This window comes from Harpia harpyja, chromosome 2 (assembly GCF_026419915.1).
Source record: "Harpia harpyja isolate bHarHar1 chromosome 2, bHarHar1 primary haplotype, whole genome shotgun sequence".
In the NCBI taxonomy this organism is placed as follows: Eukaryota; Metazoa; Chordata; class Aves; order Accipitriformes; family Accipitridae; genus Harpia; species Harpia harpyja.
Window position 1 is genome coordinate 10,043,453 of NC_068941.1, and position 20,400 is coordinate 10,063,852.

The following is a 20,400-nucleotide window of genomic DNA, read 5'->3' on the forward strand; positions in this document are numbered from 1 at the left end:
CCTAACTCCAAGCCTGACATGCATTCTCTGAGCACTTGTGGAATGAGTGTTAATACTGATATAAAGATGACTGAGGCACAGAGTGTAATGACATTATTTATTATAACAAAATGCCTGCTTTGCTGAGGGGGTAAATATCTATTAGAGATGAAGGCTGAAATTCTGGCCCCACTGATGTCCATGGCAAAATTTCTACTGACTCTATCTCTGGCAGAATTTTACCCATCACCTTGAAATTTAGGCAGTGGAAGTAGCAGAAGACTACTGTGAGGTTGTCTCTCACTGTTTTGGTTGCTAATCTTTAGACTCAGACTGCGGTCAGATGTTTAATGCAGAATTAAGATAGATTTCTTTGTCCCATGTGGCTTGCTTTTACCATCCTCCTTTGTTTCATTGTAGGCAGCCTGCCTGCTCTGGCACGTTGAGCCGGCCACTGAGTTTGTAGAGAAGTAAGTGAGGACCACTCTTAGGGTCCATTCCGGTGTCTGCTGCTGGTATTCTCAGGCAGGAGTCATAACGGTGTCTTAAGCTGCTAAAGCTGATTCTGCAGCGAACAACTCATTGCTTTATTTAGATCATATGCAGATCCTTTTTTTTAGCACTCTTTTGTATTAATGATGCCAATGGCTTACTCTGGTATGCTCTATGATATTCTTTCCTGGTTGACCATAGCTGCATTAGTATACAACTTTATACCTGTAGTGTTGAAGTAGTACAGGATGTAACCTTTTCTTTGTAAAGTGTTTTCCATTAATTTCCAAAATTATTCTTCCAGCTACTAGCCCTTCAATTTTTCAATATTTCCTTTTAAAACGTGTGAGTACATTATTCCAGAACAGTCTCAGAGCTACACTGTACACAGAGACAAAAGAGCATCTTCGTTTCAGTTGCGTTACCTTCCTCATAAAGACTGGACTAGCTGCTTTTACAGTGCAGAGGGGTCACGTTTGTTGAGTTTTCTACAGTAATTTAGATAGCATTTTTAGTCACTACTTTCTGAAACACAGCCCACCATTCTGCAAACATTCATGTTCTGTTCCTACATATATGGCCTTGCATGGCTTCCAAGAGAAATGTTTCCTAAAATATAAGATGTAACTTAAACTTGGCTGTATAGGCAAAGGAAAACTAATTATAGAAAAACAAAAATATTGCCTCAAATCCAAGGAGTTTGAGACAGGAAAGTTTCTATCATTCCTCTTTAGAAATTAGAGCGCATTCACATTTAAGGTTTTCTCAGAAGCCAGTTCTGAACTTTCTCAGAAAGAATTCAGAAAAGTGGGACAAACAGCATTTCGAGTGATTCTTCAATCTTTTACAATGGACAATATTTAAAAAAAAAAAAAAATCATCATCCAGTAGAGGTGTGTATCTCTGTAGAGTAAATGCCAACTGACAATAGCTTTGCTAATCTGGATTACTTTTTATGGATTTATGAGAAAGTAGTCCGTGAGCTCCCAAGGGGTCTGCAGACTACCGAGTGAGAAAACCTCTGACCTAATCTGTTCCGGCGTTTATAGCATAGCACAGCGGTGGGCACACGCTGTTTAGGTAATACAGATCAACAAAGTCTCCGGTCACTGGCTCCTTTGGGAGTATTGAAAATTAGCGCTTGGGGTAGGTTCCTGGAAGCTTAGGGGTAAGATGATGGGCGTGTGAATGTAATTCTGGCAAGAAGTGGACTGTTCATCAGATAAAGTGATCTGGTGTGTCGCACAGATGATCACAAGTGCCTGAGGGCTGTACCACGAATGGCAAAAAGCTAAGGCCCTGATCCCGAGAATAAGAATGACATCAGTGGCGCTACTTCTAATTAGACTGCTGATGTGTGCAAAGCTACTCCATCAGGTATCTTTATGGGTCTGGATGCCAAGGAAAGTGTGGGGAAATGTAGAGAATGTGTGTGTTTTCTTATTTTCATGTAGATGAAAACAAGGGGAATCAAAGTCTTAGGCTCTAAAATCTGAAGATGCTTCAGGCTCTTCTATGAATAAAACCACCACTGTCTTATTTTCACAGTGAAAAAACACCTTGGGGGGGAAGGATATTTTTGTAGTAAAGTACAACTTTTTACGACGCGTAGCAGTGTAAGTGCCGTTTCATTATTGGGTAGGTAGGTGGGTGAGATGGCAGGATAAATGACTGGGTTTGCATGGATGAGTAACGACCCAATTCCTCTGTTGAACTTAGGTGTGATTCTTTGGCAGACTAATATTGCTGTGGAGGCTGCATTAATTTGTATTTGCATACTATGGGGATCACTTTCCACAGATCGCCTTAATTCTGTGTCTGAGATTATGCTGAATCTTCCCCGTGGTGTTTATTACCTCCTACTGTATTTGCTCAGGAATTCTGCTCCAAAAGGGGGAGTTCTCCTTTGCTCAGGGAGCACAGGTGCATGGTGTGAGGTAAAGCGGTTTATGTGGAAAATAAAGAAATCCACATTCAAACATATTTTTTTTTGATAATGGGAAGTTTAGTATGTAATTTGGTGCCAATGTAAGATAATCTCGTTTCCTGCTAGAAGGACGTGAACTGAACCGTAGTATGCGTTAGCTCTTTCTAGTCTTTGGGAAGTATCAAAGTTAGGGAGCTGGAGGGATAACGCCGGGGGCTGAGACTAGGGAGCCTGCAGTTTTATTCTTGCCCTGGCAATTACGCGCCATGTATGTGGCCACAGCATTTAACTCTTAACGTGCCTCAGTTTCTCTGCCTGAAAAACAGCGAGTTATGCGTTATGCATAGGGAGCCTGTGCAGCACTGTAAGTCCGGGTTGTGAAATCGGCTTAGATTTCTTGGAGAGAAGAGTTAAATCGTTGCAGGGCACCGCCAGCAGTGCCACAGGCGGGATCTGGGCGCAGACACGTCCCATTTCCCAGCTGCCAGCCTTGCAACGCTGCCTCCCATCTTCATTTCCGAGCCCGCCTGAATGCAAGCGAGGACGCGGGCGGGAGCCGGGCGGCCGCGCAGCGCCGGGCTCCGGCCAAGTCGGCGCAGCGGGGAGCGAGGAGCTCCCCGGAAAGCCGCCCGCCGCCGGGGGCGAGGGGGAGACGGCGGCGAGCCCCGACCCGGCAGGCGGGAGCCCCCCGCGCTGGCTGCGGGGCTCCGGCCAGGCCCGCGAAGAGTTAACGGCGGCTCCCCCGGGGCCGCCGCCGCCGCCTCCCCACCCCGGCGCTACGTTATTATTATTATTTCCCCCCCTTCCCTCGCCTTCCAGTTTTGGCAGGGGATTAAAGTAGCTCCCCCCTGTGGCAGCAGTGACCCAGAAACGAGTTTGATTCACGGAGTCCTTCCTCCATAACAAGTACAAACGTCAGTCAGAGGGAGTCTGTGTGTGTGTGTGAGTGAGCGCGGGTGCGTGCCTCTGTGTGTGTGTGTGTGGCGCAGGGAGCCGCTCTCCGCGCCCGCTCCCCGGCGCTGCGCCGAACTCATGAGGCGGCCCCGAGCCCTCCGCGCAGAGGGAGCCCGGCCGCGCCGCCCGCCCTCGCCGCCGCCACCTCGCCCTCGCCGCCCCGCCGCTGCCGCCGCCGCCAGCAGGTAACCGTGCCCGCCGCCGCCCCGCCGCCGCAGCGCCAGCCGGGGGAGCCGCCAGCACAGCCATATTTGATGGGTTTTTTTTGTCGCTCCGGAGGCGGCGAGAGAGCAGTTTCGTGCCGAAGGTCGCTGCCTAGTGGAAATAAGATAGTACGTCATTAACATGGCGCCAAGAGCCGTGCGGCTCGGCACGGGGCGAGGGGAGGCGGCCGAGTTGCGGCTCCGCTATCCCACAAGCAACTTGTGCCGGGCTGGGGCGGGCGGGAGGGACGGGGCGGTGGGAGGAGGGAGGGGAGGCTGTGCCGCCGCTCGGCGCGGCGGGCCGGTGCCGGCAGCGGCGGGCGGCTTTTTGTTCCGCTGCGGGCTCCGGCGCGGTAAGGCAGGACCGCGCGGCTTTCAAGGTGCAGCGGCTAAGTGAGCTCCCGGCTGAGCCGAGCCGAGCCGCGCTCCCGGCCCCGCGCCTCGGGCGTCGCTGCGGGCTGCGCCGCGGGGGGCGCTCGGGGGGGGCACCGGCGGGCATCACCCTCAGCGGAAAGTCGGAAGCGTTGGAGCAACTTGGTAGACAGATGGCAACGGCAGAGCGCAGGTCCTGCTCGGATATTGATGTGTAGGAAGGGGGCGGGGGGAGCCATGGCCAGTGTCTGTCACCGTGTCACCCACATGTCCACGGGAGCCGTCGCCTCTCGTCGAGGGCGGGGAGCGTGTGCGTGGGGGAGGAGGTGTTGGTGTGCAGGAGCAGCTTTGTAGTTACACCGATCCCCCCGGTCGCACTTGGCTTTCGCTTGTAGGGGAAAAAAAAAAAAATGCTTGGAAAGCATAAAAACTGCTCATCGGTGAAATTAAGCAGAAGTTGCCTTTCGGAGCGGGAGAGCCGCAGCCGGTTAGTCGTGTGCTCGACGGGCGCAGGAGGGGGTGCTCAGGGGCACCGCTGGCGGGGGACGGCGCCGGGGCGGGCTGTCATAGGTGCTCCGGGGCCGTGTCCCCCCTCTCCCCCGCCCCCCGAGGCGAGCGCACGGTGTCTCCTGCTGGAGAGCAACTTGCGAGAGCCCTGAAGTGCACGTGTTGGAGAGCGTGTGCGCGGGGGGAGGCGTGCGGAGCTGCCCGGGCCCGCCGGCGAGGGAGGCGGTGTCCCTGCCGCCGGGCCGGCGGGGCAGCGGCCGGCAGGTGCACGGCGGCCCCGCAGCGCCCTTACCCCCGCCCCGGGTCGGGGAGTTGAAGTGCGAGAGCGGGGCGCCGGCAGGAGCGGAGGACACGGCGGGGCCGGGGGAGGAGGGGGGGGAGGCGGTGTAAACTTGGGCAAGGCGCGGCGGGACCCCCTCCCGCGGCTCGGCGGGTGCGTCGGGGCAGGACGTTGCTCTGCCGGCCTCCCGGGGTGAATCGGCGTGGCCGTGCCGGAGTTTGTTGACGAGGGAACGGAACGTCACCGGCGGTGTCGAAACGCGAACGTAACGTAGCAGAACAACAAGCGTGGGGGAGCGGCGGCGAACGCCTGAAGTTGCTCGGGCGGCAGTCAGGGTAGCTCCGCGATTTCGCTCTTCCCCCGGGGCCTGGCAAGCGAGACGGGTCTGGGCTGCGGCGTCCCGGAGAACCGCGTTCTGTCTGTGTAACGGTCCGTCCTCGGCCTCCCGCAGAAGGCGAGTGCGGCTCTAGCGATTATTCCACTTGCTGAAATTAGACAAAGCCGCCCTGATGCTGCTGCTGCTACCCTGCCCGTCACTGGGCTCGGGTAGTCGCCTGCTCGGAGGATGGTTTTTATTATTACTATTTTTTTTTTTTGCTTTTCCCTTCCCGTTCGCGCCCGCCAGTTCACTGCCGATAGGCGGTGGGGTGTTCATTATTTTGGGGAGGGTGGAGGCAAAGGGTGTTTGTTTGTTTGCACCGCCTGCTGGTTGGTTTCCTGTGACAAGAGGTGATACACAGTTTCCAGAACTGTCTGGGAGTGGGAGGAGAGACAGACACAGAAAATGAGCTCAAGTCTCCTCCGTGCTGCTGCTGCCGCTCAATCCGCCAAACCGCCGTCCCGTCCCGTGTCGCCCCCCGCCCTCCCCCTCCACCCCCGATCTCAGCGTGGAGCTGGGGGCGGGTGGGGAAGGTGCTTTGGCCGTTTTCGGCAGTGACAGGGGTTCGGGGCTTCGGGAGCGGAGCCGGGGGCACCAAGTTTGATTTGCAGCCGGGTCCGAGCGGATTGGTGCGGCCGGCGGCGGGGAGGAGCGGGAGAGGGAGCCGGGAGGAGGAGGAGGAGGAGGAGGAGGAGGAGGAGGGGGGGGGGGGGGGGCGAGCCGAGCCGGGCTGCTTCAAACGGAAAGCGGCGGCCGTGCCGCTGCCCAGGAAGGTGCCACCCCCGCGGGGGAGGTGTAGCCCGGCGGCAGCCGGGCAGGGAGGCGGCTCCGTCTCCTCTCCCCGCCGCTGTCCGGGTCTCGGCGGCGCCAGGAGCCCTCGGCGCGGGCGTTAACGGCCGGCGGGCGCCTGAGGCGCCGCGCGCGTATGGGCAGCCGCCGCCCGGCCGGGAGCTGAGGCGGGATCACTGCGGGAAGAGGAGGAGGAGGAGGGAGAGCCGCCCCGGAGCCGGCGAGCGTGAGGCGCCGCTTTTGAATTTACTCTTCAAGCCCCGGCTCCCGCCCTCTGGAAAGGCGGCCCTGATCTGGCAGCCGTTGGCTCGGCGGGTGGCGACCGCTCGTTAGGATCGGTAGAAGCGCCGCTCACCTGTGAGACGATTTCAAAAAGCCCCGCTTCCCGGGCGGAGTGCGTGCCTTTGACTAACTTCTCCCTCGGTCTCCTTCTTTTCCTTCAGCTGACAGCTTTATTCCGAGAAAGTTTATTAGATTTCACCCGTAGGTGAAGTCCGTGGGCTCTTGAGACCTGTCAGTTAGTCCAGTAAGAACTGGCCATGTGTGACATGTAAACGACTGGTTTGTGCGGCTGCACACAAGCATTAAAAATAGATTGCCTCTCTTTGGATAGCTGTTAGGTAGTATTAGAAATTACGATAGCATTTAGCGACACATCTTAGTTAACATTTTAATGTTAAAGCGGGAAGATGCTTTTATGCTAGCCCCGCTTTTTCTTTTTAGAGAACGATTTAGCTGTGATTGGGAATAATTTCTTTTTTGAGCAGGCGCTGTCTTTTAAGTAAGTCAAAAGCTGCCCACTCTTACAAACCTGAAACCTTCATAAAAGTTATGCCAAAATATGCTTGTTATGATTCTATTTCTAGAGGTTTCTCACACTCAGTGGGATATTGTTGAAACTGCAAGGGTTGTACGTTTTAGTGGTAGGATTTTCCCTCTGGCTTCAGATACCACTCGCTCCCTGCTTTTGAGCTATGTTTAATACATATGTTTAAAATAAAATAATAATAATAAACTCCCCTTTCTCCTCACAGCTGCAGATTTCCCTTCCAGCTTCTCTGGTTTCATTCCCAATTCACAGAATAGAGTAAAAAAAAACTTCCAGTCTTTCCTCAAATGTTTTCTCCATGTGGTTAGTACTACTGCTTCGCGCTCCTGTTTTCAGCTGGAGCTGACCAAGCTGACAGCTTTTTCTAGATGGAAGAGATGAATTACAGTGGGTGCAGGGTGGGTTGAATTAATTCATGGAGCCCAATTTATCATTGCTCAAGATTTTGGGCAGTCAGTTTCACCAGCACAGTTTGGGAATAATTTGCTGCCACTGCCCAGATTGTAAGGTAACATTATGAGCTGACTTGCACAGGTGCATAAATGAACATGTGGATTGCTGAGAAGTGTTGGGCTGATACATCCAAATTGTGCTTCTGCCTTTCCTTGTGAAATTTTGAATAGGTGCGCTGAAGGCAGTAGAAATACTCCTTGTGGAGAACAGTCTTGGCCTTGGAATATACTTTTTTGTTTCGTGAGACTTGGAGGATTTTTTTCTGCAAATTTAAGCTCTGTGGCTTTTTTGTAGTGTGGACTGTGCTACATAATACTGTAGTATTTCATTTAAGAACTCTTCTTGTATCTTCATGACTATAAAATGTAGCTGTTGAAGCTTTCATAGGTGATAAAGAATTATGAAGTTTTGGATGGATTTTAATAGTATGACTTCATTCTGATGTAGTTTGGTTTTTTTTGTTTGTTTTTGTTTTTGTCTGGGCATAGAAGGAAGAAACCATTTTTTTTTTCTTGCTATGTCAGGTGTCAGTTAGTGAAGACCGGGTTGGTGTCATAACAAGCTATTTAAAAAGAGTAGTAGAAGCCAAATGTCTTCATCTACCATCCATTTCGTTAAGAATATGTCACACTTCCATTTGTACAATAAGTGTTTTGAAGCGATTTCTCATGTACTAGAGATAATTAGGTCCTGGTTTCATTGCAGTTACTGGGCTGGTTTCAGGAGAAGCCAGTTTTTCGGTTTGTCTTCAGGGTGTGCATCTGTCATAATTCTGCTTTCTTCCCATTCTGTCTCTGCAGCTGTTCAGTGCAGTTTATTATAGTGACATCCGTTAACACGGTTACAGTTAATTGTCTGTCAGAGTTTGAATTATGCACTCTTTTTACCCAGAGGTTTATACAGCCCTTAAAAACACTTTAGTAAGAGTTGTGCTGTGTAAAACCTTTGACCTGAGGATGTAGATTTTTTCACGTATAATTTTAAAAAATTTGGTTCTGTTTAGCTATTTGCATAACAAAGGCTGACACACTTTACATCTTTCTCTTTGATCATCTCTATACTTGGGGTCAAACTGAGTGAAAAAGTATACCGTGTTCTTAACTGCACAGTAGTAGCATAAAAAGTTCTGTGGCGTGTTGCACGTGGATGTACGTGTGTGCACACTGCCACGCTGGGGTAATGTCTGGATTTCTGCTCTGAGGAAGCTAGGAGAAAGGATTTGGATTTTTTTTTTTTTTCACTCGTATCTGTGCAACTCATGGGACTTCAGTGTGGGAGGAAAAAAGTAAAAGGAGAGATTTTAGCATTGCTGTCCAGTGTGGTTTTGGGGTTTTGTTGGTTGTTTTAAATAAATCTCTTGCAGAACTAAGAATGCAGGAGCACGATAATGCATACTGGTAAAAATAGTGAGTTTGCTGTACTGCGTCATGTTGTTTATTCTAACCTATTGTACCGCATCTGCCAGCAAATACTGGGAAGTAGGCAGAAATGTCTGTATTCCTAACTGCATCTAGCTATTTGTGTAGACTTTGATGTTTGTTGCTCACCTCTACAAGGATATGTAAATCCAAATGTTATTTTGTGGCCTGACATTGATTATATTGGATTATCATCTAGTCATTTCATTTGCATAGCATTTTACAAGTGTTTTGAAAAAGGCTTAGTGCTCTTTTCAAAATACAGTAGCCAGAAGAAGTGTTTCAGGCATTGTAATCTTGCCTTTAAAAACCATCTGAGCAATTGTACCATGTAAGTCCGGAGGTGCATTTGTACGTTTGAAATTTGTACCTAATCAACGAGTAAAACCCAGAGCTTAGCTTTCAGAGCTAGCGTGATGAAAAAGGATGACGTGTCTCTGTAAAGCACAGTGCCTTCAGCCTCTGGAGCAGCACAGCAGAGCGCGTTGCAACCTGTGCCAGCCTCACCAGTACTGCCCTGGTATGGGTAGCTCATCTGAGGGTGCTTGGTGGCTAAAAAGTCATGGCCTCTGCCCCATCTTTGCCATTGCAGTGGTGTGATTGCACGAAGTGCTCTTAGATAGTTTGTCAACCCTTGGAAGTGGGGTAACATTGCCAGCAGACTTATGGCGGTTTCTATAAAGCTGTGTTTGCTTGAAGGCTGGCATTTGCCTGAGTCCACTTTAACCCCTTCCAATAAATGGGTAAATGTTATAATGGAGTTCTTGGGAGAAATAACTGTCAGTGTGCTGTGTGTTGGTCTGTCTGATTTCTGAAAGGGTGATTTTAACATGAAGTAACAATCATCTTTCAAGGAAAGGAAAGTGAAACGATGTACAAAGGTCGCTGGGTTATTAGGAATTTACATGTGTCACTGAAAACTCGGGATGTTTGGCATGGTGATGCAGCAGCCTTTGTTACATGAAGGCTGCTGGACTCTGCTGTAGCTTTTCAAGTGTTGGGCTAACTGTGCAGGCGAACGGTGTATGGGCAAATGCCCTTTTGGGGCTTGTGTAAGAATTTGGGAAAAATAGCTGTAGAAATGTTTGTGATAGAAGATACAGGCTTCAAAGGCACTGCTTGGTTGGCTGCTTCCTTGCTTCAGAGAAGCATTCATTTTGCAAAGGGGTTTGGGAAGTTGTTCTGTGGCATGTGTGGGTGCAGTGAATGTTTTGTGGAAACTTCTGGACTAAACAGCAATTATGTGGTTGCGTGCAGTTGTTGGAAATTGAACTCAGTAACCTGGGTGGTCTCTTCCTGTCCTGCAAGTGTTGCAGGCTGAGCGCATAGTTTTTACTTATTATTGGTATGAATCTTAAATCTTAGCTTAAATATTTCACCCTTTTTATGCTTCCATGTGAATTCTCTTTGCTTACGGGCAATTTGTACCATTAAACTAGCTGTGGTACAATCAGTCTTGATGAACCTGCCTCTACTTCTGACCCATTGGAATTGACAGACGTACTTCAGTTTCAGAATGTTTTAATAAGATCAGAGTTGGATCAGATGCATTGTATATGCACCTGAGTATATTAAGTGTATGTCAAAATACAGTCAAGTGAAAAATGCCAACATTTTCATGACTGTGAAGAGTGAGAATTTGAAAGAAAAGTAATATTGCTGGCACTCAAATCTCAGATTAGGAAAGGAAAGAGAATGAAATAAGTAATTTTACTGAAAAGTTTGATAGTTTTTTCCATCCTGCCTTTTTCAGTATAAAAGTACCTCCTTACTTTTAGTTAAGGATGTCCCATGAAGAATGAGTTAGTATAGTTGTTTTGTTGGTTTGGTGTTTTTTTTTTTCTTTCCTTGAAGATTAGAAAAGCATTACTTGAATTCACAGTATTCTCTAAACTCTCTGGGAAAATGTGTTATGTCTGTGGTTGAACAGGGAAAGCCTGCACCTTCAGTCTGCACCTAAACCATCACTATCCATAATCCATGTTTATTTTTAATGCAGTTCTTGCATGACTTTGAGGTCACCATCACCTGATAGAAACTGGTAAGTCTTTGAGGCAGAGGCACTGTGATGCCCTTAAGAGCAGCAGCATTTCAATCTGTGTGGTTGTAATTCTTATTAGCTGTTCTAGTGTTCTCCTTAGAATGTGTGTTCTGAACTGTGGATATGAACATCTGGTGGGAACAGTTTAAAATAATTTTAGAAGTTGAAAAAAAGCTGTTTTATTACTTCTAATGACAAAAATTCTAGGGAGTTAATCTTACGCCATTTGAGACTTGCTCTAAGAAGCCAAATGCTGCTTTTCCATCTGCGATTTAGCTCCCTGTAAACTCAGGATAGGTTCAAAGATGGGAAAATGAGATCTCTGGATTTTAACTCTTTTTTTCACATGCATCTATAAAGGAATCTCACAGAAGCATCATCAAATGGGGTATTTCTTTTCATGATACTTTTGAGAACACAGGCTTTTCAATGTGGCCAACTTCAGAAACCTGACTAGAGTGGACAAGGAAATTAGCTGCCTTATCTAATACTCTGTGCTCCTGGACAGTGGCTGCTGTTCTGGCTTCTCTTATCTCCTGAAGAACTGTGGAGAGTGCTTGAATTGGGAGGTGTGAATACCACTCTCTCCTTTAAACAACAACAAAGATGTTTAGTTTGTTTTTTAAAGACACATGGTAGGAAGGAGAAGCTTCTGGGTCTTTCCTTATTTTGTGAATTTGCAGAAAGTATGGCTGGGAGAAGATGAACTCAAAATACACTTATCCAAAAAGATGTGGAGGAGCAGAATTTCAGATTTTATTGTTCATTGCAGGCTCATGAGTGTGTCTCAGTGCATATACGCTGTGTTATTTTGCTTTACAGCACATAGTTCTTTTCAGACTATGTGGGAGCGAATCAAGAAGTTGAGGAGTTTGACCAGGTATATACAAGTTACATCTCTGAGATAATTAATTTTTCTGTATTTTCTTACATACCCTCTTTGACTTTGTTTATGGGAGATATTTCCATTCTAAGTGAGTATGTTCTTGTACATTGCTATTGTTAATATTTCTTTCAATTACAGGAAAAGTATGCAAACTACTAGAAAAACTACCTTACAGAATAGATATTTATCCCCCTGGTCTTGGCCTTGTAGCAGCTAATTGATTTTTCAGTTCTGTCTTACCCTGTTTTGGATCTGAATGTTGACTTTGTGTCTTTATAAGTGACCGTATCAGAATTTGGCTCTGGATCTACTACATTTATACCAGATCTGTATTCAGATGATTTTGATGGGCTAGGCTGGTCTGTGTATTGATTCATTGGCAGCATTTCCATCTGCCATACACACAAAGTTCTGGTCTGCCTCAAAGCAATTCTTTTGGAGCGAATTCTCCTAGCACTGTAAGAGGTTGTCATTTATGATTCTTTATTCTCTGGCATGAGACATTACATGTGAACCTTCACTCTGTGAAATGGTGACAAAAGATCTTCGTGAAGTGAACCATTCAGTTTCTCTTTACCTTTAGTGAGCAAAGTTTTCAAAGACAGCCATACTAAGTCCCACTCTAGAAAGTCACTTTGTGGGAAGGAGGCTTCCCGCCACCTCTGTTTGCATGTACAATATGAAAAAGGAGGCAATCTTGCAATGCTCGGCCTATTACAAGTATATTAAGTTCACTGGAAGTGTAAAATACAGTCTCCGGTTCAGTTGCTTGTGATTTGCTAGTGATGGTAAAACTAATTTCCTCAAAAAAAAAAAAAAAGCTTATTTCTTTTATATGAATCACTTTTGGAAGGGAAGATATTTTTGTGCTTTTTTGGAAATAGTGTCAGGCTTTGGTTAGGCTTTTTGGGTTTCCTTATTTTGGGAATTAGTCTTATAAAAGTTGAAAGCATTATTGAGTTTACTACAATGAGACGTGTTCTCAGTGAACAAAGTTGAAGTAGTTAGCTGCATACTGAAGGGTCAGTGAAAAGAGTTTTGTTGAAAGGTTTCTCGGAAATCTCAACTCCCATGAAAATGAGGAGGTTAGATTTTCTGTACCTGCCTAGAAGGAAAAAAGTATTTTGGCATCTGATTTCCAAGTCTGCGCCCCAGAGGTATGTATGAGGGCTTTGCTGCTAGGAGAACACCCAGACCTTGTTGATACCAGGATTGGTATGTGGTAAGCAAAGACTCGGGGGATTTGATGTGCATCTAGAGTCCTTGTCAGTTTAACTTACGGTGGATATGCCTTTCTGCACTTGTCTTGTCATGTTTTTTCTGCTCTTCAACTTACACTTTTTAATAGCTTTTTACATGTAAATGCTGACTAGCTATTTACAGCTTCCTTAATTTTTCTGAATTTGGTTTCATTACACAGAGAATACATGCAAAAATACCAATGCTCTGTGAATAGCAGTTAAAAAGATACAGAACTTTTTGCCTTTACATCACCAGTTCATGTGCAGTTGAACTCAGTATTAGTAGAAGTCTGGCAGTTTGGAGGAGCTTCTGTGTAATCAATTGGGGGTCTGATTCCTGAAAGACAGTTAGTGTTAGGCATGGTGCTGGAAATGTGCCTGCAGGAGGAAGCAACACTCTTACCTTAGAGGGTGGTGCCTTCCAGTGCATAGATGATGCATGTTTAATGTTTAGTTAATCTGGGAAAACTTGGCTTGCTACTGCTGATGTTTCTTTTTTTTTATATGTAAGTGGATGACTTTAGTCTTTGATTTCATGAATCTGGCACTTTAAACAGGAATAAAATGGTGCCAAAACATACTAGCCAAAGTAAATATTTACACAAGCGGTAAAAATGTTATTGTATTGCAAATCTAGTGTCAGAATGGGCAGGGGAAGCTAAGTATGTTGACTGCAGATATTTAGTGATTTTAAGACCTCTCAGAACAAAATACACTTTTGTTTTGGGGTGAAAATGTTGGTGGGGTTGTCATTGGTGCTCTCCAGTTTTGTTCACCTGCTTGTATGATGGCTGTCTAATTAAGCATCCTCCTTGAGATACTCACTGTTCATATTTCAGATGCTGTTTAAAGTTGTTTGTTTTCCTTCGTGTGCTGTAAATCCTCGAATGCCATCAGAAACACAATTTGATGACTGTGTATTATTATCTTGGGTTAAGTGCTGTCTCATTGCTTTGCAGGCTGCCTGCTGTTTCCCGTGGAGATCATGAAACGACGTCGGCTTCCTAGCAGCAGTGAGGATTCTGATGACAATGGCAGTAAGTGCTCCTTTGTTGTAGAGTGCAGTAGGTTATGAGTTTGAAAACACGTTTTAATGCAGTGTTTTATGTGACAGAGGCATTTTGCATATTGGTTGAACTGGTAGAAATGTGTATTAATAAGGATCTAGTTTTGAACTCAAGGCATTCTGAGCACAGGTGGGCAATAGATTCAGGATCCCTCCACTGTATTGATTATACAGTGTTAGTAAGATAAAACAAGAGAAAAAGTCAGTCGTCCTCTTGAAAATCTTTGCAAGCAGTATAATTTATCATTACAAGGACAGAACTTGCATGGAGACATCTGCTAACGTTATCCACAGCTTAGTATTTAATAGAAGTTTGCATTAGGATTTTAAATTTGCTTCAGTGTTCTCGTACTTTCTCATGCAAGGGAAAGATATATTGCTTCAAACTGAAGTAGGAAAGATTGATGGTGCATAAAAGTTGTTCCTTACTTCGTTTGAAGATTATCTTATTTGAGGAATAACTTTCAAGAATTTGAATTCAGTAGATCAGTTATTTGGATACAGAATGTATTTATTTTTTTTAACTGTTTCTATACTGACATAACTAACACTGAGCCCTGTATGGTATATTTATCTCTTGTGTTTGGATTTGAGGGATTGATAATCTTTCATTTAAGCAGGAAAAAAAAAAAAGAGGGAGGGGGATAAAATGGCAGTTTGGGAAATGTGCCAAGGTGTTTTATTTGCCCAAACAAGCAAGTTGATTGTACTTGACAATAGTGCAGCTTAGCCAGTTGTCCGAGAGATTTTCCTGGTTTTAATTTGATCTGTCTGGGTGCACATCTTCAAATCTGAAGTCTTTTGTGAGACTTCAGTCTGAAATGTAACAGAAAATCGTCAGGGAGGTTTTCCAGGTGCTTTTGAAAGCTTTATTCTGAGAACCCTGTGCTGCACTGTGGCCCTGCATAGGTGACTACTTCACGTGCATGCGTTTTTTAGGTGTAGCTGTGCTGCATGGGACTCTGCTCACGTATGGCCAAATCTGCACCTTAAAACAACCTTAGGCAAACTATTGCTGAAATGAAGGAGTGATAGAAGGATTGGAGGAGGTGAGAACTAGCAAGCTGATTAGGAGTTAGTCCAAATAAGGTTTGAGTAAAATCTTACTAAAGAGGTGTGGGATTTGGTTTGTTTTTGGAGAGCTACCTGCAGTTGGGGGATTTTGGAAGAAAAAAATTCTGAATCAGACCTGTTTTTTCTTGGTTAGAAGTTTACTTGGGGTTATAAAAATTTAAGTCGGTGTATTTCCTCAAACGTGAGGTGTACTTCCCCAAAACAAAGATGTGTTTTTACTTGTAAAATAGACAAGTAGCAGCAAATGTGATTTCTTTCATTAGAATTTTGCTTTACCGTTTTTTCATTCCCTAGTGGCTTTATATAATAGTGTTTCTTTTTGATAATAGTGTTTATTTTCATTCTCCTATCTGTTGTTTTTGTTTTTTTTTTTTTACACTGATCCCTTCATGTGCCTTGTGTTACAGGCTTTACCAAACAAAATATGAAGCAGATAATCTTGGAATTGAAGTTCTGAAATGGATACAATTGACTGATCTGTTGCTGATTATAATGCTTGTTTGTAATGTCATTTGATACATAACTATCTGGAATAGAGCTGTCGACTTACTGAATTATGTTTTCCAAAAAACCTGTATTTTCATCTGTTCCATAGATCAGGATCTAAGAAAATGAGTTAGGAAAAAAAACCCAAACTCTTGTCCTTTTAAGATCTCTCTATTTTAAACTCTAATTAATATGAATAACTATTTGTTGAATAATTTACATGGCAAAAGGCAGTGAAATTTGTAAAGTATTTCCAAGTATTGTTTGAAATACATATCACTTCCCTTTCATTACACTTTTTTTTTCTTGACTTGATTATGTTTTTTGCCCCTTGTGAAGTTACTGGGCAAATTCAGGTACAGGTTCCTACATATTCATGCTGTTATTATACAGATGTTCAAAAAGATCAAGGGTTAGTAATCAGAAACTGAGATAACGTTTAAGGGATGGTCAGCTTCTCCAAGGCTTTTTGTCATTCACTCATCCCTGAGAACAACGAATGTCTGGCGCTCAGGCCGTTTCTCTCCACTTGTCCTGTTACAGGAGATACCAGTACTTCTTTGCAACTGTGTTTGAATGTCAAGAGTCTCCCCATACACGTTTTACCTTCATTTAATCTTTTCTTGTCTTTAGTAGAATTGCTGATTACTTTCACTATTAACTTCTGTATTATCACTTTGTCAGTAGTATCTCCGATTCACTGTACTGATACTAGTGTTAGAAGGGTAAGCAAATTTTGTTGCCTAAAAAAAAAAAGAAAGGTAAAAATTTCTTTGAATTTCTGGGCTTCGTGTTGAAGGCTTTATAAGTTTTTCGCTAGCTATTTTTCCTTCTCAGAGTTTACAGAGGCAGAAAACAATTAAATAGACTATTCTGAGCACTTCAAACAGCTGTCTTCTAATTGAAAAGTTGAAATTTTAATCAACACTTAGTTGGAATCCTATTGCCAAACATCTGCTTCCCTTCAGTCAGTGGCACCTCTTGACCCTCCAGTGCGCTTCGTGCATTCCCGTCATACTGAACTCGATAGCCCTTCAGCTTAGAGCTCAGCACTGCTCTCCCTCATCTCACAAGGTGAGGATTGGGCCTCCAACTGTTGGGTTTCTTCAGTTCTGAGGTTGTCATACGGTGCCTTAGTAGACTGTGTGATCAGGCATCTCAGATTCATCATGAGTGTCACTGGATAAATGTTGTTGGAGTAACCTGAATGATGAAGCTTGTCTGGGGTAGACTCCAGTGTGTAGACTAGTGCTACCTGGAAAATATTTTGGCGTGAAGAAATATACATTTTATTTTATTGAACTCAGGAACCTGCATATTGATAAGGTAATTATAATGATGCTACTAATAATGGAATTTATCTAAAAAAATAAATGAACATACAAAGATTGTTTTCCATTAGATCACTGAACTGAATCAGTTTCCTTGGTAGTCACAAGGTGATAGAAAAACAAACCTCATACCCCAAGCACTAAAAATGTATTATACTGAACATACAAGCATATTTGTAGCTCTCCAGAGGAAGAGAAAGGTGCCTCTTCTTTTGTGAGATGAAAGAAGGGAGAATCGTTTTCATTTAGGGGTGAAATATGGAACAGAATAACGCTTAACAACGTAGCTGCAGTCCTAGAGAACATACATGTATTTACTGACTTATGTAAGGTATTTAGTGTGGGTGGTTATGTATTATTTGCAGTATTTTAAAGCCTTGCAGCTTGAAGACAGAACATTTGCTTTTCTCATCACTTCTATTTTGCCCTCTGACTTGATTCTTTCCCAAAAGCTAAGTGCAGACTTCAAGCCCCCAAAAGTGTTTATGTCCTTCAACCTAACTACTGAAAATTGTTAGGCTGTGTCCCCTTAAAATCAGAGTTCTAAATCCTTATTTAGACATGGGGCCAAGACAGCGTATTTGAAGCACTGAGCAAAAGTTGTCAGTGGAAGTTGTGCACAGCAGTTCTGCAGTTAGTCCCTGGATATCTGAGTGTGTTCTCAGAGATTTCATTTTCTGAAATTATAGGTCACTTTTGAACATTCTATCCGTGAAATATAATTGAATGAAAAATGGCTGCAGGCGTAGTTCTGGATTTTGAACTTTTGTCTAAATACAGAGGAATGGTATTGGGAGAGGCTTGGGGAAGGGTTTAAGATTATTGGCACCTGAAAGTAATCCTTTTTTTGTCATCTGGCAGCTTGTTAGTTTCTGTCCCTTTCCAGATAATGTATTGCAGCAGCTATAATAGATATTAATATTAGCCAGGCCCATCCTAAAAGCCTTGCGATGTATATGCCATCTTCTTCAAAACCTGTATTAAGTAAATTAGTAATGTTTACCTCAAACTCATCTATGTCCTTGTTATCAGCATGGCTGGCTAGGGCTTTGATAGTTTTTAAGCAATTTTTGTTACATTGTATTTCAGCTTGCTCCTCCATTGCAAAAACTCCTTCTCTTTATGATTCCAGGTCTTACCCTAATTAAATGTTAGATACTGAAGCTGTTTTATTTTTCCTGCTCAGTGTTTGACCTTACTTTTTAGCCTCCTTGGTCTGTCAATCTGCAAAGGTGGTTTGTGCTGCATATTCCACGTGCTTTGTTTCCTGGTGAGATAAAGTTGTGCAGTGGAGTAGTTTCCATTTATAGCTTCAGGGCATTCCTTTTGCACAAATTGCTTGGACATGTGGGCAGATTGTGTTTGAGGCAAGATCTGAAGCTCAGACAGTTGTATTGTAAGGAAATTGGGTGAAATCCAGGTCCTCCTTGATGTCAAAGAGAGTTTGGTCACTGTTTTCCATGAGCAAGGAATTCAGAGCATGATCTTCTTCACACTTTAGTTGCTCCCATGATGCCTCTTCATTTATTCTTGGAGGGGTTATCAATTCATCATAATCCTACATGCAGAGTATCTGAGAGTAGAACTGAAGACACATGCAGATGAAAAACACTTCTAAGATTTACAGGGTTTTGCATCAGTTCTGAGAAATGAAAGATTTAATACTTATGGATAATGGAATATAGTTCTGTAATTTAGATGGACCCTTATTCTATCTTTGCTAAACAAATGTTATTTTAAAGTTAAACATATTTTGCCAATATCCATCGCTCTGACTGAATGATGGGGATCTTAGATTTAGAAAGGGCTTTTCATCCCAGTGGATTCCCGTTATGTTTGAGATGGATCCCAGAGTGCCTTCACAAAGATTGCTGAGTATATAACCTTAGGTGTGTACGTCATTTACCACAGAATTGCAGCCGCCGCTGGCCTGAAATGTGGCAGTTACTTAGCAGCGCGCGTAATACTGTGCAGCATTTTATGAAAAGGAAGTGAAGAATATTTTTCGGTTTTCAGTTGAACTGGCTGGTAGGTGAGGGTTGGTGATTAAACAACAGAATGTAATGTAGTTACAGTGCTAGAATTTGGGCAAAGCAGCAAGTTTCGTGGTAACTACTATGCTTTTGAAAAGGGTTGTGGCATTTGGAGTGATGACAGATGGTCAGAAGTAGCATCTTACCTGAAGGTTAGGCTCATTGGGGCAGGGTGACTTTTGGTGAAGTTGTTACGCTTTTGAGCACTCTTCCAGAGTGATTCGAAAGGCTTACCAGGGCTGATAGGATATCGCATCTGAGGAAGGGACATCACATAATCATCACTGTTGTTTTTGGAGAGGCACATTTTTCTTTACAAGACTGCTAATACTGAGTACACCTAACTCCACTGGAGCTTTAAGGCCTGACAGCATCATGTTACCAACCTCTGAATGCTAGCTTGGGAGGTGCTTAAATTGACTTTGATAACCTGTATTAAACTTGTGCTAAAGCTTTGTATGCTGTTATGGTAAAACATTGCTACAGTGGGAGGCCTCAGAGCTAGGGAGCTACAGTGACTCTTGAGTTTTGTGATTAAAAAATAAGATGGAGTCTAGGAATTCCTCACTGTTAGAAGAGTGACATGTGCCTATGCATGGCTATGTGTGTGTTCTTTGAGATTATAAAACTCAAATGTGTGCTGCTGAGAAAAGGGATGATAGGAGGGAACTTGTATTGAGCTGCTGTGGCAGGGAGCTGCAAAGACTGTTCATTATGTGTGTCAGATACTGAGCAATTGTGCAACGTTGTAAAGCACTGCAGAGATCATATGGATCCATGCATTGTTCAGCAGCTGCAATTGGGTAGTTGTCAAATGACACTAAATTTTTAGTAGGATCGGTGTTGACAAGAGATAAAAGGCTGTTGCTTTTTCTGTTTTGATCTTGAACGAGATTATTGTATAATAATACGCTATTATATAAAGATAAGGAAGATAGATGGGTAAATCCTCCAGCAACAGAAACACAAGAAGGGGAATTTGGCTGCATGAAATGATGTTGTAGGTTGTGTTTGCATACATGCTGCTTTCTCTGTGATAAGGCTTGGAGAGTTCTGCACAGACAGCTCTTTCTGTACCTAACATAATGGAAAACTGCCCTTAGAATAGTCTGCTTCTGTTTTCTCTGTGCTGGAATTTGGTTCTAGACATGGAGTTATGTCTAAGTGACACGAAGCCTTACTGTAAAGAGTTGTGGGCCAGGCACTAAATGGGGAGACTGAGCATCTATGTTTTCTCTTCAGGCTGCAGATCTTTCTGACAGAGTGTTGGCAGCAGCACCTAGTTGGTCTCAGAGTGAGTTGAGGAACAGTATAGGCATCTGGAAATGCCAGTGTTAAGCAGAAGTGACAGCTAGACATACATCCACGTCAGGGATGTTTTGCTCTGTTGTGCTGCCTGGTGTAGTGGTGTAGCGGGAGTGTGTTTACGGTGGGAGAAATGCTTTCAGACGCCTGGTGATCTGAGGCTTTGAAGTGTTCAGAGGCTGTAGCAGCAGGTAGTTCTCCAGGGACACAGCTGGGTGCCTTGCAGGTGGCTTTACAACAGCCTTGTGCGTGATACGTAATAGCTGAGCCTTTTCTGTTCATGCTGAGTAGTATATTAGTTGTGGGGTAAAATTTCCTGAGGGCTTGAATTGCTTTATTGGTCCCGACGAATTTT

General features: G+C 44.4%; 1 protein-coding gene across 7 annotated transcripts in view; it reads left to right on the top strand.

The window, feature by feature from the left end:
- The first annotated feature begins 3,290 nt into the window (after nucleotides 1–3,290).
- Nucleotides 3,291–20,400, top strand: part of JADE1 (jade family PHD finger 1) — a 44,231-nt gene continuing 27,121 nt past the window's right edge. Inside the window, exons 1-2 of one of the 7 annotated variants that reach the window (XM_052815233.1) lie at nucleotides 3,291–3,312; nucleotides 13,710–13,787. In XM_052815233.1, coding sequence (XP_052671193.1) covers nucleotides 13,736–13,787 — 52 coding nt within the window. In that variant the 5' untranslated portion in view covers nucleotides 3,291–3,312; nucleotides 13,710–13,735. The other 6 variants (XM_052815223.1, XM_052815203.1, XM_052815214.1 and 3 more) reach the window with 6 other exon arrangements.